Source organism: Setaria italica, chromosome VII (assembly GCF_000263155.2).
Source record: "Setaria italica strain Yugu1 chromosome VII, Setaria_italica_v2.0, whole genome shotgun sequence".
NCBI lineage: Eukaryota > Viridiplantae > Streptophyta > Magnoliopsida > Poales > Poaceae > Setaria > Setaria italica.
Genome location: NC_028456.1, coordinates 27,288,052 through 27,300,074, shown reverse-complemented (window position 1 = coordinate 27,300,074; position 12,023 = coordinate 27,288,052). Strand labels below are relative to the sequence as shown.

Here is a 12,023-nt window from a genome sequence, read left to right as displayed (position 1 = left end):
AGGATGTCCTGCGAGGTCATCGCATCGTTACTACAATAGGACGATTACGTCCTCCCTATTCTGAAAAGGAGTCATCTGTTGACTTGTTTCAACGCGACCGCCTCATTTCGACCCCAATGATTCTGACTGCGCCCGTATACCACTAGCGAGAACGTCACACCAGTACACAAGCGCCATGGCCGTTTCCCCATGTCGCTTGTGCACGACTCTGCTGAAGAAGTACCAACAGAGAGAAGCCGGGACAATTCCAAGACATCCGGACGAGAAACAAAATGGCCCAGCCCATGAACCTAACTTAACCCACCAGCGATTGACAACCAAACCACGTCGCTCCAAGAGGACAATTCCGCAGTCCAGAGAGACAATGCTCATTCCATTAATGATGCAAGCGAACAGCAACTTACACAGGCCTTCTTAATTCATGGCAGGGACACTCAGAACAGGACTCCGTGCCTCAGGCTCCAGGTACCAATGTTTGGGGATCAGGAGCAGTACTTGTCATTTGGCCAGAATGGCTTCACTGAATAGAACCGTGCTTGGAGTTATGCTACGAACCAATCATGCGCATGTCAATGGTGCAACATTTCAACAGTGGAATTCATCAGATTCTAGTGTGCGTACATAACAATCATCATACAAGAATGCAACTGACCTGTCCACGTAATTTCACCAGTGTCCTATACTACTCCCTCTATCCCAAATTGTAGGTTGTTTTGGCATTTATTAGTTCATAGATCTTGCTATGCACCTATAGCAACTAGATGTATATAATGTCTAGATACATAATAACATATCTGAATCTGAAATGCTAAAATGACGTACGATTTGGAACAGAGGGAGTACAATACAAGGACAATCAGCTCACATGAATGCATTCCCATTTTCTCCCACTGACAGACGCACTCAAACACGATACAAAGACCAACAAAGCATACCTCCAGTCAAGCAATCATATTCCAAAGGGTAAGCAAGGCCCTATTTGTTTGTTTAAGGTCAACGAAAAAAAGCCAGAAGCCCAAAAAAAAAAGCGAACTTCACAAATAGCAAATTTCTTGTGCAGCTTCCGAAAAGCTAGAAGCCCAAAAAAACTGAGTTTGTATGGAAAGCTAGAAAGCTCAATTTTATGAGCTTTTCGTAGCTTTTTGAGCTCAGAAAGCTAAACACATCCTCTAAAAGCTAGTATTGCCTTTTCAGAACAAAAAACAAGCATCAGCTTTTCAGAAAAGCTCAAAAGCTGCAGCTCAAACAAAGAGGCCCTAAGGAAGCAGCAGCGCATCAGAGCGGCATTCAACAAATGCCCCACTGCTGCAAAAACATATTCTTGGCCCTTACAAAAACTTAGGTTTAACATATATGCAGATAGCCCTGGAATACCGGGCTCCCAGCCAAATCAAGGCATGTCGATACAATAAATTTGACAAACTCTCAAATCCTTCACCAGCATAAAATTCATTTCTTGCATTCGACGTATGGTCATGTGCTCAGGCTTAAAAGGATTGATGAAAGCACAACGAAACAATCCTTTTTTCCCCCAAAGAAAAATGAAAAAAAGGCATTAGTCAACAATAAAAAATAGAACTGGAGAGAATTGTCAGGATCAGGGTATCGCAAGAACAAATTATCTTGATGGAAGAACGAAAGCATTCAAGCATGAGTATTGGAAGTCAGGAAAATGGCACTGTAAAATAGGTCAATAGCAGTCTGAAAGTAGTCAAGCATACAGCAAGCATCATACTCCCTCTATTATAACTGATACCATCACAGTGGGCCAGGTTATTTCTTTAAACACATTCATTAAATCACTAATCCATGAATTGCAAGTAGGGGTGCAAGTGGGTACTTGATGGGTAGCTCTGGGTCACACCCCTAGGCCCAAGATCCTTTTTTCCCCACTTTTTCTTGTACGAAACCCGGATTAGTTCATTTGAAAGAGGTTTGGTCAACCAAATGACCCAAAGAAACAAAAACTTGAATCCCTAATTATAAGTGTTAACAGAGGTAAAAAAAAGTAAGGCAAGATATAACAAGCAGTGCACCCTTTAGCAGTATGCCGATATGACATCAAAGTTGAAGTGCTCTGATCTCAGTAGGCAGGCGATGTCCTTAAACAATATAAATGCATGCCACCCTTAAAAAAAGTAATATAACCGCATACTTCAAATGCTCTAAAATGCTTCACTTGTTATCACTGCCTCAGCAAGAAAGATGAACTCTAATAGAACTTCACAAGCAGATTATCCTAGCACAAAGGATAAAAAAAACAGCACATATGAAAATATGGGACTTGCAAGTTTGATTAAAATCAACCAACTGCAAACAAAAAGACACATATCTGTATTACTTGAAATTCATCAGGGCACCACAGTATCTTGTCAGATACAGTTCATGATGACCAAAGAAGCTGAAATCTCAAAATATTTGAACAGCTCCAGCTGAGGTGCTACAAGCTGTGGATTCTTACACATTAAAGAGAAAAGGAATCCACAAACACAAGCATACAATTGTATTTATTTGAATTTATTGTGCTAGCGAAAAAAATTAATTAATGGTGCTTCCCTTATGATTATCTCATAAAGGGGCACCAAGCTCAAAAGAAAACTGACGGTTAGAGCTGTGTGTGAGGATATATATGTGGTATAACTGCACTCTAAAGAAAAGAAGACAACCTATACTGACAATGTAAGTGCAGGTACTCGCACAGATAATAGAAAAAAAAAATGGTACAGACTGAAGCGATGCTTCCTATGTAGTAGTTGCAACTTGCAACTATTCTTCATTTCATTTAGAACATGTTGAAACTTTGGTACAGATATACTACTTTCTCAGATTCCAGTCCTTGCTATGTAGGAGAAACTAAATCAGACTAAATTGCAACCTAGAGTAAGCTTAAATACTATGTCACTGCAGAACCAGAACCACGCTGGCAATCCAGCAGTTTGCAAAGGCATCATGAATGCACATCTTAGGACCTCAAGAAATTAACCAGGGTGGCTGACATGCTTAAATGAAGGCCATAAACCCATTGATAAGGATAGGATCAAATACCTCCAAGACACTCCATGATTAGTACTTCAGGCCAGGAGAAGAGATGCCAAAATCTCTCCCATTGTCTGCTCTGGAACATCAGTGCTATTGTCTAACTCTGCTCCAGGTTGAAGAATTGCGGCATCTAGTATTAACTTCCGCCTTGCAATCTCATAGATGTTTTCATCAACCGAACCCTTTGTTACTAGCCTGAATGGACAAATAACACACTCATTATCATTCCATAACAATTTACTGGGAGCTTGATATGCAACCAAACTATGTTTACTGTAGCCTTCCATAATAGTGAATATCTGTGTCACTTTGATTTTTTTTTGTTAGACATTATGATCATGTTGGATTATAAGGGCCATTCCTATTTCAAAAACCCAATGAAATTAAATGGCACAAAATAAAAATGATAGAGTAAACTCAACCACAAATTTCAAAAAATCGCCTGGTAAAAAAGGATGTGCTCTGTTTGCAAGAGTAGCAAATAGCTCACCAGATGTAGCAAACCCAAGAAAATTCTTCACTTATCTTTCAATACATGCATATATATGTGAAGTGTAGCACAGGTACACACCAAAAAATAAAGAAAAGGGGAAAGCATAAAGGCTTTTTATAATAATACTAGATTTCATTGTCTCTCCAGAACAGTTTTTATAAAGGTATAATGTATTGTAAGGAAAATTCTCAATTTTATGAAGGTATATAATAATAAAACAAAGGAAGCACTTTTCATCATCTTTAGCTACTATTTAAAAAATAAAAAACATCTTTTGGGTAGAAAGATCAATATGGATATGTCCATGATATTGATGAATAAAAACAGAAGAATCAGAGAAGTCCATCATTGAGGTGGTAAGCGGGTGTACTGTCTATGTTGTTCCTATCCGTTTTCTTGCTTGATTTTTAGTTCCTAATCTTTCTCCTAAACCCCTGTAGTAATCATCACAAGTCCCTCGATTATAGATCAAAACAGATATTGAATCTAAATCAACTAGACTAGCACCTGTAGACAGTGACAGGTTTCTGCTGTCCGATGCGATGGCAGCGGTCCTCAGCTTGCCGATCCATCTGGGGGTTAAAATCCATGTCATGTATAATGACTGTGTCAGCTCCTATAAGGTTCAGCCCCTGACCTCCAGCTCTTGTAGAAAGTAAACATGCAAATATAGAACGATCATTGTTGAAAGTGTCCACTATAGTCTGCCTTTCTGTTACCGGTGTCCTGGGGGAAAAGACACGAAATAGTTAATAAACAAACTAAAATTCAATTAAAAATCTCTAAGGAAAGAACTTACCCCCCATCAAGACGTCTATATGTAACTCCTATTATTTCCAGTGCCCATTCAAGGATATCAAGCATTGTGGTCCACTGACTAAATATGAGTACTCTGTGACCATCATTTGCTAGAGAAGGTAAAAGCTCTGCTAAGGCCTGAACAGAGAGTAGATATTAAAGTAAAAAAGCTTTACTAGTTTAAAAAATAGCTGCAAGTAAATGGATGGCTTCGTTGAGAATTTGTTGCAAAAACCTCTATCAATATTTCCACCCTTTTTTAAAAAAAATAAAACAGCAACCACATAACAAAACAGGTGTTGGACAAAGAAATATACCTGACATTTTGCTGATGCAAAAACATGCTCATCTGTTAGAGCCCCCTTTGTACCCGCATCACCATATGATATTAATAGCTGCAAGTGAAAAAATAAATAAATACACCATCAATAGAGAAAAGGAAACAAGACTAACTTGCAGGGAATGGTGTGTTTCTCAAAATCAAAACCGCTAAATGCAGCCATTAAAACAACATATGAATAATAATTTGTCCATAATAATCAGTCCTACATTGAACTATTTGGCACATAGAAATAAATTAAAACAAATCAGGGAAATGGTTCTGACCAGACAATGCAAAGAGCAAGACCTAGTATATTTAGTGCGGTCAGCAAAGCCAATAGATGATGGAGCAGCTTATAAAGTAGAAGTCAAGAAAGGACAATACTTGGTGGATATTAAAATCATTGTAGTTCTTTAGCTCTTGAATTGCTCTCTCCAAGGAACATTCAAAGCCAAATGCACCTTTAGGATAGAGCAACCTTGCAATTCGATCAACGTCTTTGTCACTATAAACACGCCTTATAAGCAAAGGATGATTCGCAATCTGTCGAGCAATGAAAGAACATTTGAAACAGCCATAAACATATTTCCAAAATTTTGCATCATAAGATGTGCTCACCTTGCGAAATTGTGTAAAATAATTTGATATTTGACGCTTTGGAATCAATCCAACAACATTATTGGTCATGTCAACTGAAGACTTGGCACTACGAGCCTGACAAGCAGAACGGTATTCATCTATGGCATTTATGTAAGTTTTAGACTGCTCTGTGTCCATGGTGACAAACTTAACCTGCACACAAAATGAATTTAGGTTGAAACATCAAGTAGCATAACTGACTGCAGATGTTTAAGAAGAGACTGACGCACATGTTGTATTTTAGGAACAAGCTGCTGCATTACATCTGACTTCAAACGTCTAAGAATAAAAGGCCCTAAAATGGACTTTATGCGTGAAATTAGTTCATGGTCTTCTGCATTCAGCAGCTTCTTCAGATCAATATCTCCAGTGGCAAATATATCAGGCATCATGAATTCCAACAATGACCATAGCTCCTGCAGACCATATTACCATACAAAGAAGTTTTAGATGCATGGCAATTTAAGATGAAATAGAATTTTAACCATTAATATTGCCTTTTAAAAACAGTGATGGTTGAAAGCTTCAGGTAATAGAAAAACTGGTATCACTCATGTCATGTCAATAAGCAACAACTGTTGATGTTTTAAAAAATGAAACGCGGCTGTCTAGATACAAATAAGCACTCCGTATGCTATCTACAACACCAAACATACGGAGAGACAGAGAGTCCCCTCCCATAGTTGCCAATTCCCTTGCTGATCAGCAAGTATGCCATTATAGCTTTGAGCACACAGATTAAGGAGTAAAAGAAAATTGTCATGATTCCCTTCGTTTACTAGTGGTTCTTCTCATAATATTTTCAGGAAGTAGAGGGGTTGAGACATAAACTCATGTATTGAAACTATGAGCTGATTCATAAATATGGTAGAAAGAAATGGCAGAATTGTACCTTGATATGTAGAATGCCTTGTATTCATATAAAGTCCACAAGACCAAAACTGTACAATTGGTCCCGGAAAAGTTCACTTTCAAGCACTATTTTGTTTAATATATGAAGCTTAAAAGGTTCTGCTACACTCCAAGAAAATAGTGCTAGTTAAAAGTCTATGGTTGAATCGTTGGTGGTGTGCACTTTATGACTTTGTTAAGTTTAAATGTGGAGGTTATTTTGAATTTTACCTAGTCAGTATACTCTATATTTTTTTTCAGAAAGTTCCGTGCATCAATTTCATCACATAGGTGGCTGTTTTCCTACTCAAGCGTTTGCTACAAAAAACAACATCATGTATGTTGAAGGACTACCATAAAGCGAACCCTTGTCAAAAACACTTACATGCAAATCATTTTGAAGCGGGGTTCCTGTCAGCATCAGCCTTTGACGAGCATGTTGCGCAACAGCCATCAGGTTTCTCCATCGGAAGCTGCCCTTATCTTTCAGAACATGTGCTTCATCCATCAAAACACAACTCCATTGCCATCTTTTGAGAGCCTTACGATCATCCTTTTGTTGAGCACTACATTAAATGTTTCAAGAGATAAACATAATTTCCAATGTTGTGAATATGACATTCTGCAACGCCACGCAAAAGAAGTCACTGCAAACCTTCTTCTTTCAAAAAGAGTGTAGCCAACAAGAAGCACGTTAAATGGGGCTGGACAGCCAGCCTTGCCTAAGGAGCTTAATTCCTTTGAATAGGCAGTCCTTCCAGCTCCATGAAACATTATGATTGAAAACGAAGGGCACCACTTCCTGAGTTCTCTTTCCCAATTTTCCAACACAGAAGCTGGGCAAACTATCAGATGTGGACCTGGGTCGTTATATAGATGCCGCAACAGAGTAAGATAAGTGACAGCCTGTAAGAACAAAAGAAAAAAAATTCAAACACTAAGAAAAATGAATTAGCACTCCATTACGCAGAATCCTACAAGTGATGTATTCTAGCATTCTAGAAGACCACATTAATCAGTATGTTTTACTGTAACTGTGTGCAGTGATCAAATGTTTAGACAAATAAATCATCCAATGTTATATTTTATTATTTCAACACAGTACAGTTGCTAATACATATTATATTGTAGGATGCAGTTGACATAATACAACAATCATGTCACCTTATGACAAATCATTTGGGATTCACAAAATTTAGGAAATCATGTTAGGTTACTACAATGGTCACTTACCTGCACTGTCTTCCCAAGACCCATTTCATCAGCCAGAATTGCTGTAAAGAAAAAGAGGAGAGACATATTAACGCTAATAATCTAGTTTTTTTTTTGGCATGGCGCAACCGATAAAACATAGCAAAGTATGCGGTACTCCCATATGCAGCACATAATAATAGTTGGCATATCGCTGTCCTTAAAATGAATACATAATACAAACAAATTATTGCACAAAACAAATTCTAAAGTTAACAGTAATATGTTAGTAACTGACAGATACTGCCTCCGTCCCGCAAAGAGTGTCCCTTTAGTTCTGTCCTAAGTCAAACTGTTTTAAGTTTGACCAAGTTTATAAAGAAGAATATCAATATTTATAACACTAAATAGGTATGCTATGAAAATATATTTCATAACGAATCTAATGAAACTTGCTAGACATCAAAAGCATTGATATATTTTTATATAAACTTGGCCAAACATAGGATGGTTTGACTTAGGACAGAACTAAAGGGATACTCTTTGCGGGACGGAGGGAGTAGTATTCAAGCTAGTCACCAGTTGAACATCTACATATGCAGTGATGCGCCCTAGTATTGATTTGGCATACCTACATCATACCACTGTAGGGGTTTTCCCCCCAAGAAAAACATGTTAAAAGAACCAAAAGACACAATTAAAGTGTTTTCAATCAAAATTATTTTCATGATTTCATCAATGTGATTGCTACTCACATAACTTACATCTTTGTAGAAAAAGAACTAGCAAATGCAGGACTGTTTATTGCAGAAGGCAATGGCTGCAGAAAAAACAGTATGCTCTCTGACAGTAATCATAGGCTACTCCACTGGCGAATAATGTTATGAGCAATTAGGAGCGCTAAGTTCAGCAGCTCAATGCATAAAAACTTTACCTCCGCCAATGCTTTTCCGATGCAATAGGAGAAGGAAATTAACTCCCACGAGCTGATACGGCTTCAACACAGGGTCAAACCCTGAATTCTCACTTGTGCATGCAGCATCCACGTCTTCCTGTTCCATTGTTCACAAATCTCATTTGATCAAAACATTGGTTATCCAAAACCACTAAATTGCCATCTCAAAAGAAAACCCTTAAATTATTTACCTGAGTAACAATCCGGCAAGTGGAAGCATCTATCTCGGCATAGCTTTCAACATTTCGTGCTGATGAGCCAAAAAGCTCCTGGCGCAGATCCGCGGAGATGCGTGAGCACTTGCGCAGCGCCATTCCCACCACATCCCCCTCGCGCTCCTCCACATCCACACTTCTCCCGCCATTGTAGTCCCCATCTTCGTCATCATTCTCCAGCTCCGACCAGTTCACCCCGTCATCCTCCTCCACATCCATCGCTCCATCAGCTACAGGCACGTCACTGTCGTCATCATCCCCAATCACAAAGCGGCGACCAGAGGTGCGTTGCTGGGGAGGCCTCGGGGCCTGGTAGTCGACATCATCATCAGCAAGGTCTAAGTCTTCGTCTTCCTCGGAGATGTCAATGGCAGCAGTTACCAACCGGCGACCAGCAGTGCGGCGAGGGCGTGATGTCCTGGGAGGGGAAGCTGGAAGGTCCGAGTCATGGTCTGTGAGGTCGAAGTCATCATCATCACTGTCAGATAGCCCCGTGGTGGCAGCGGTCTTTGAGGGTTTGGGATTGTGGCGGAACGAGCCAGTTGATGGAGGAGCCCGCGATTGGGGCCGGTGCTGCGGACCCTTCAGGACGCGTTGGGTCTTCCCTTTGCGGCGCAGGCGTGACGTCCTCGACGGCGAGGCAGGAAGGCCGAAGTCATCGTCGTTGAGGTCGAAGTAGTCGTCCTCGCTGTCAGAGATCCCCAAGGCAGCGGCGGCCTTGGAGGGTTCAGGATTGTGGCCGAATGAGCCAGTCGACGGAGGAGCCCGCGAAGGGGGGCCGTGATGCGGGCGCTTGAGGCCGCGTTGGCTCTTCGCGGCGCGCGACCGCCCGTCCGCATCTAGGTCGAAGTCGTCGTCGTCGGAGAGGACGACGGTTGCGGTGCTGGTGCCGGCGGCGGAGGAAGCCTTGCGGTCGTAGCGGAATGAATCGATCGGCGGCGGAGGCTTCGAGGTCGGCTGACTGGCGCGCTTGAAGACGCGCGAGGACTTGAAACTGTGGTGCGACCACTCCTCGTCGGAGATCTCCTCGAAGGCTCGCGGCATCGGAGCGAGACGGCGACCGCAGCCCGCTGCTACACCTGCGGGCTGCGGCTGGGGTCTAGAGGGGTTTTTCGGGGCGGCGGGAAAAGGCCGGTGGAGGCGGGAGGCGGGAGGCGGGAAGCGGGAGGCGAGGGGGCGGCGGCGGCGGTGGTGGAGAGGGAGCACGAAAGAATTGGGGAGGGAATTTTGGCGGCCTGAGAAGTGGCAGAACTGAGCGGCGCTGAAGCCGAATAGGCCGCCAATTGCTTTTCTGGAAAAGGGGCGCACCGTAATTTCCACTTTTGAGGGCAGTTTCCAAATTTTTGGGAAGTTTTTGAATCATTTTGAATTAGAGAATTTCATGTGGAGCATCCCTGTCGGTCGGTGCGTTTGGGTTGAGTGTGTGCCCTGTCTAGTTGACGTGCTGGGTCGGGAGGGATGATTCTGATTCTGAACTTGTGATCTCAGGCTTACTTACGTTAGAGCAAGTTTCACTCTTCTATGGCATGGGCACTCGACTCGATCACACATACGAGCAATCATGTCAGTGGTGTGCTAAATTCTGTTTCTAATAACGAGTAAAACTATTATAGCTATTAGGTCATCCCAACCTGGTGACTAGATGGTTTCTATGGTATTAAATAACATGCCATGTAAGCAAAAGGATGATATGAAAGAAAAATTAAAGATGAGAAAGAAGGAAATCAGATCTCATGCAAGAAACTAGCTCTACGCGAGAACAAGAAAGAAGAAGGGATTGGAAGAGAAGGAGAGGACCTGTTCGCTTCAGCTTCTAAGCCGGCTGAAAAGCTGAAACGGCTGATTTGTTGTGAGAGGAAAACACTGTTTGGTGGCTGATAAGCCGGCTGAATAAGCTGAAGCGAACAAACCCAGAGAGAAAAGAGGTGATTGGAGAAAAAAAATATTTTGAAAAAACCATGCATTGGAGATATAGTTTCTATGCCTTGTGTATCCATGACATGGCAAGTATGGAAACTACATGCTGATGTTTGGGTTGGGATTGACCTCAAATCTATACACTCACACCAAGATTCTCGTATTACCTCTTTAAACGCATATACACATGCACTTACTCCTATGTACGTCTAGCCACATGCAAGTCGTGATATCTAGTTATGCGTGCATAAGAGCATATATGTTGAAAGTAAAATCCTAGACCTTTCATTATTGTGAGTTGAAAAGTTGTTTAATTCCCACTTCCTAACCTATCTACTTTGTCCGTTTATCCCCGAATAAAATTTTAGCTCACATTACTCCCCTGAACTATTTTATTTGGTCCAATCTACCCTATAATTAGATTTCTCTTTTGTGTTTCTTCGTGTATGAGTTGAATTTTGAGTTCAAATTTTGTGAGTAGATACAAACATGATGCCTTATGTTAAAAAAATGATACTAAGAATTTTTCATGATTATTTTATAGGTTAGAAATATTTAATACAAAATTGAGCTTAGATATACAAAATTGTATGAAAAGTAATCATGAAAAATTTATCATATATTTTTCTAACGTGGAGCATTATCTTATAAGTCAACTGACAAAATCTAAAATTAAAAACTCAATTTGCACACGAAGATAAGAAAGAGAAATCTAATTAGGGGATAGATTGGACCAAATAAAATAGTTTTGGGGAGCAAAGTAAGCCTAAATTTTTCTTAGAGGGTTAAGTGGACAAAGTAAATAGGCGAGGAGAGTAAAATAGACTTTTTCCATCTTTTTATAAGTACGAACCTCTTGAAATAGATGAGGGTTGAATCCAAAATATAAGACACGGTTTATCTTGTCTTTGAGTTCGGACTTTAACTTTCTAATTTCTCTTATAGCATATCACTAAAGCAATAAAAGTTTGATCATTAGGAAGTATTTATAAATACAAATCCTAACTCCCAAATAAACACTGTTGTGGCACAACATTTCATTATTATGTTGACTATTGATCAAAGATTACAAAGTTTGAATTATGAAATACGTGCACATCTTAGATCTTTTATACGAGAGAATATAGTGGAGATTTCAGACATGATGTATCATTGAAAAAAGATTTTTACCCTTTTTTATACACATGATGCTTATAAAGGTGAATACGATGCTTGAGTCTGTACGAGTATTTAAGTTGTGCTAACAAGACAATCGAGCCTATTTAAAACGATTTGCATTGGAGGGGTATTTTTTTATATTGTGCATATGAGGAACTAATCACCCTAACACTTGGGATGGATTTTGCATCCCTTCTACATTCACCTCCACCCCTTGACTTCAGCAACTCCTTGACTCCCAACCTGCTGCGCCCACGGTGCAACCACCCCGCCAATATCGTGGTTGTCCGATATACCGCCATTTCTCATCGCTCCACCCACAATTTGCCAATGCTCCTCGTCTTTGTCACATGCACCATGCCATCCAATTGTTGTCTTCTAATATATCCTCACTCCATAATACAA

At 40.5% G+C, this 12,023-nt stretch overlaps 1 protein-coding gene across 4 annotated transcripts; it reads right to left on the bottom strand.

Moving 5' to 3' along the window:
* Nucleotides 1-356: 356 nt before the first annotated feature.
* Nucleotides 357-9,809, bottom strand: LOC101763052 (protein CHROMATIN REMODELING 19). 4 transcript variants are annotated; one of them, XM_022828378.1, is made up of 13 exons: nt 8,520-9,809; nt 8,308-8,425; nt 7,416-7,456; nt 6,838-7,088; nt 6,568-6,748; nt 5,522-5,707; nt 5,271-5,444; nt 5,037-5,195; nt 4,648-4,725; nt 4,332-4,468; nt 4,040-4,258; nt 3,046-3,234; nt 357-520 (listed from the first exon to the last, which is right to left on the bottom strand). In XM_022828378.1, the coding sequence occupies exons 1-12, from the start codon at nt 9,585-9,587 to the stop codon at nt 3,072-3,074; spliced, it is 2,775 nt and encodes a 924-aa protein (XP_022684113.1). In that variant the 5' UTR covers nt 9,588-9,809; the 3' UTR covers nt 357-520; nt 3,046-3,071. The 4 variants fall into 4 exon arrangements, with proteins under 4 accessions (XP_022684113.1, XP_012703349.1, XP_012703348.1 ...); XM_012847895.3 differs by lacking the exon at nt 357-520 and adding an exon at nt 1,034-1,521; XM_012847894.3 differs by lacking the exon at nt 357-520 and adding an exon at nt 1,556-2,239.
* Nucleotides 9,810-12,023: the final 2,214 nt, after the last annotated feature.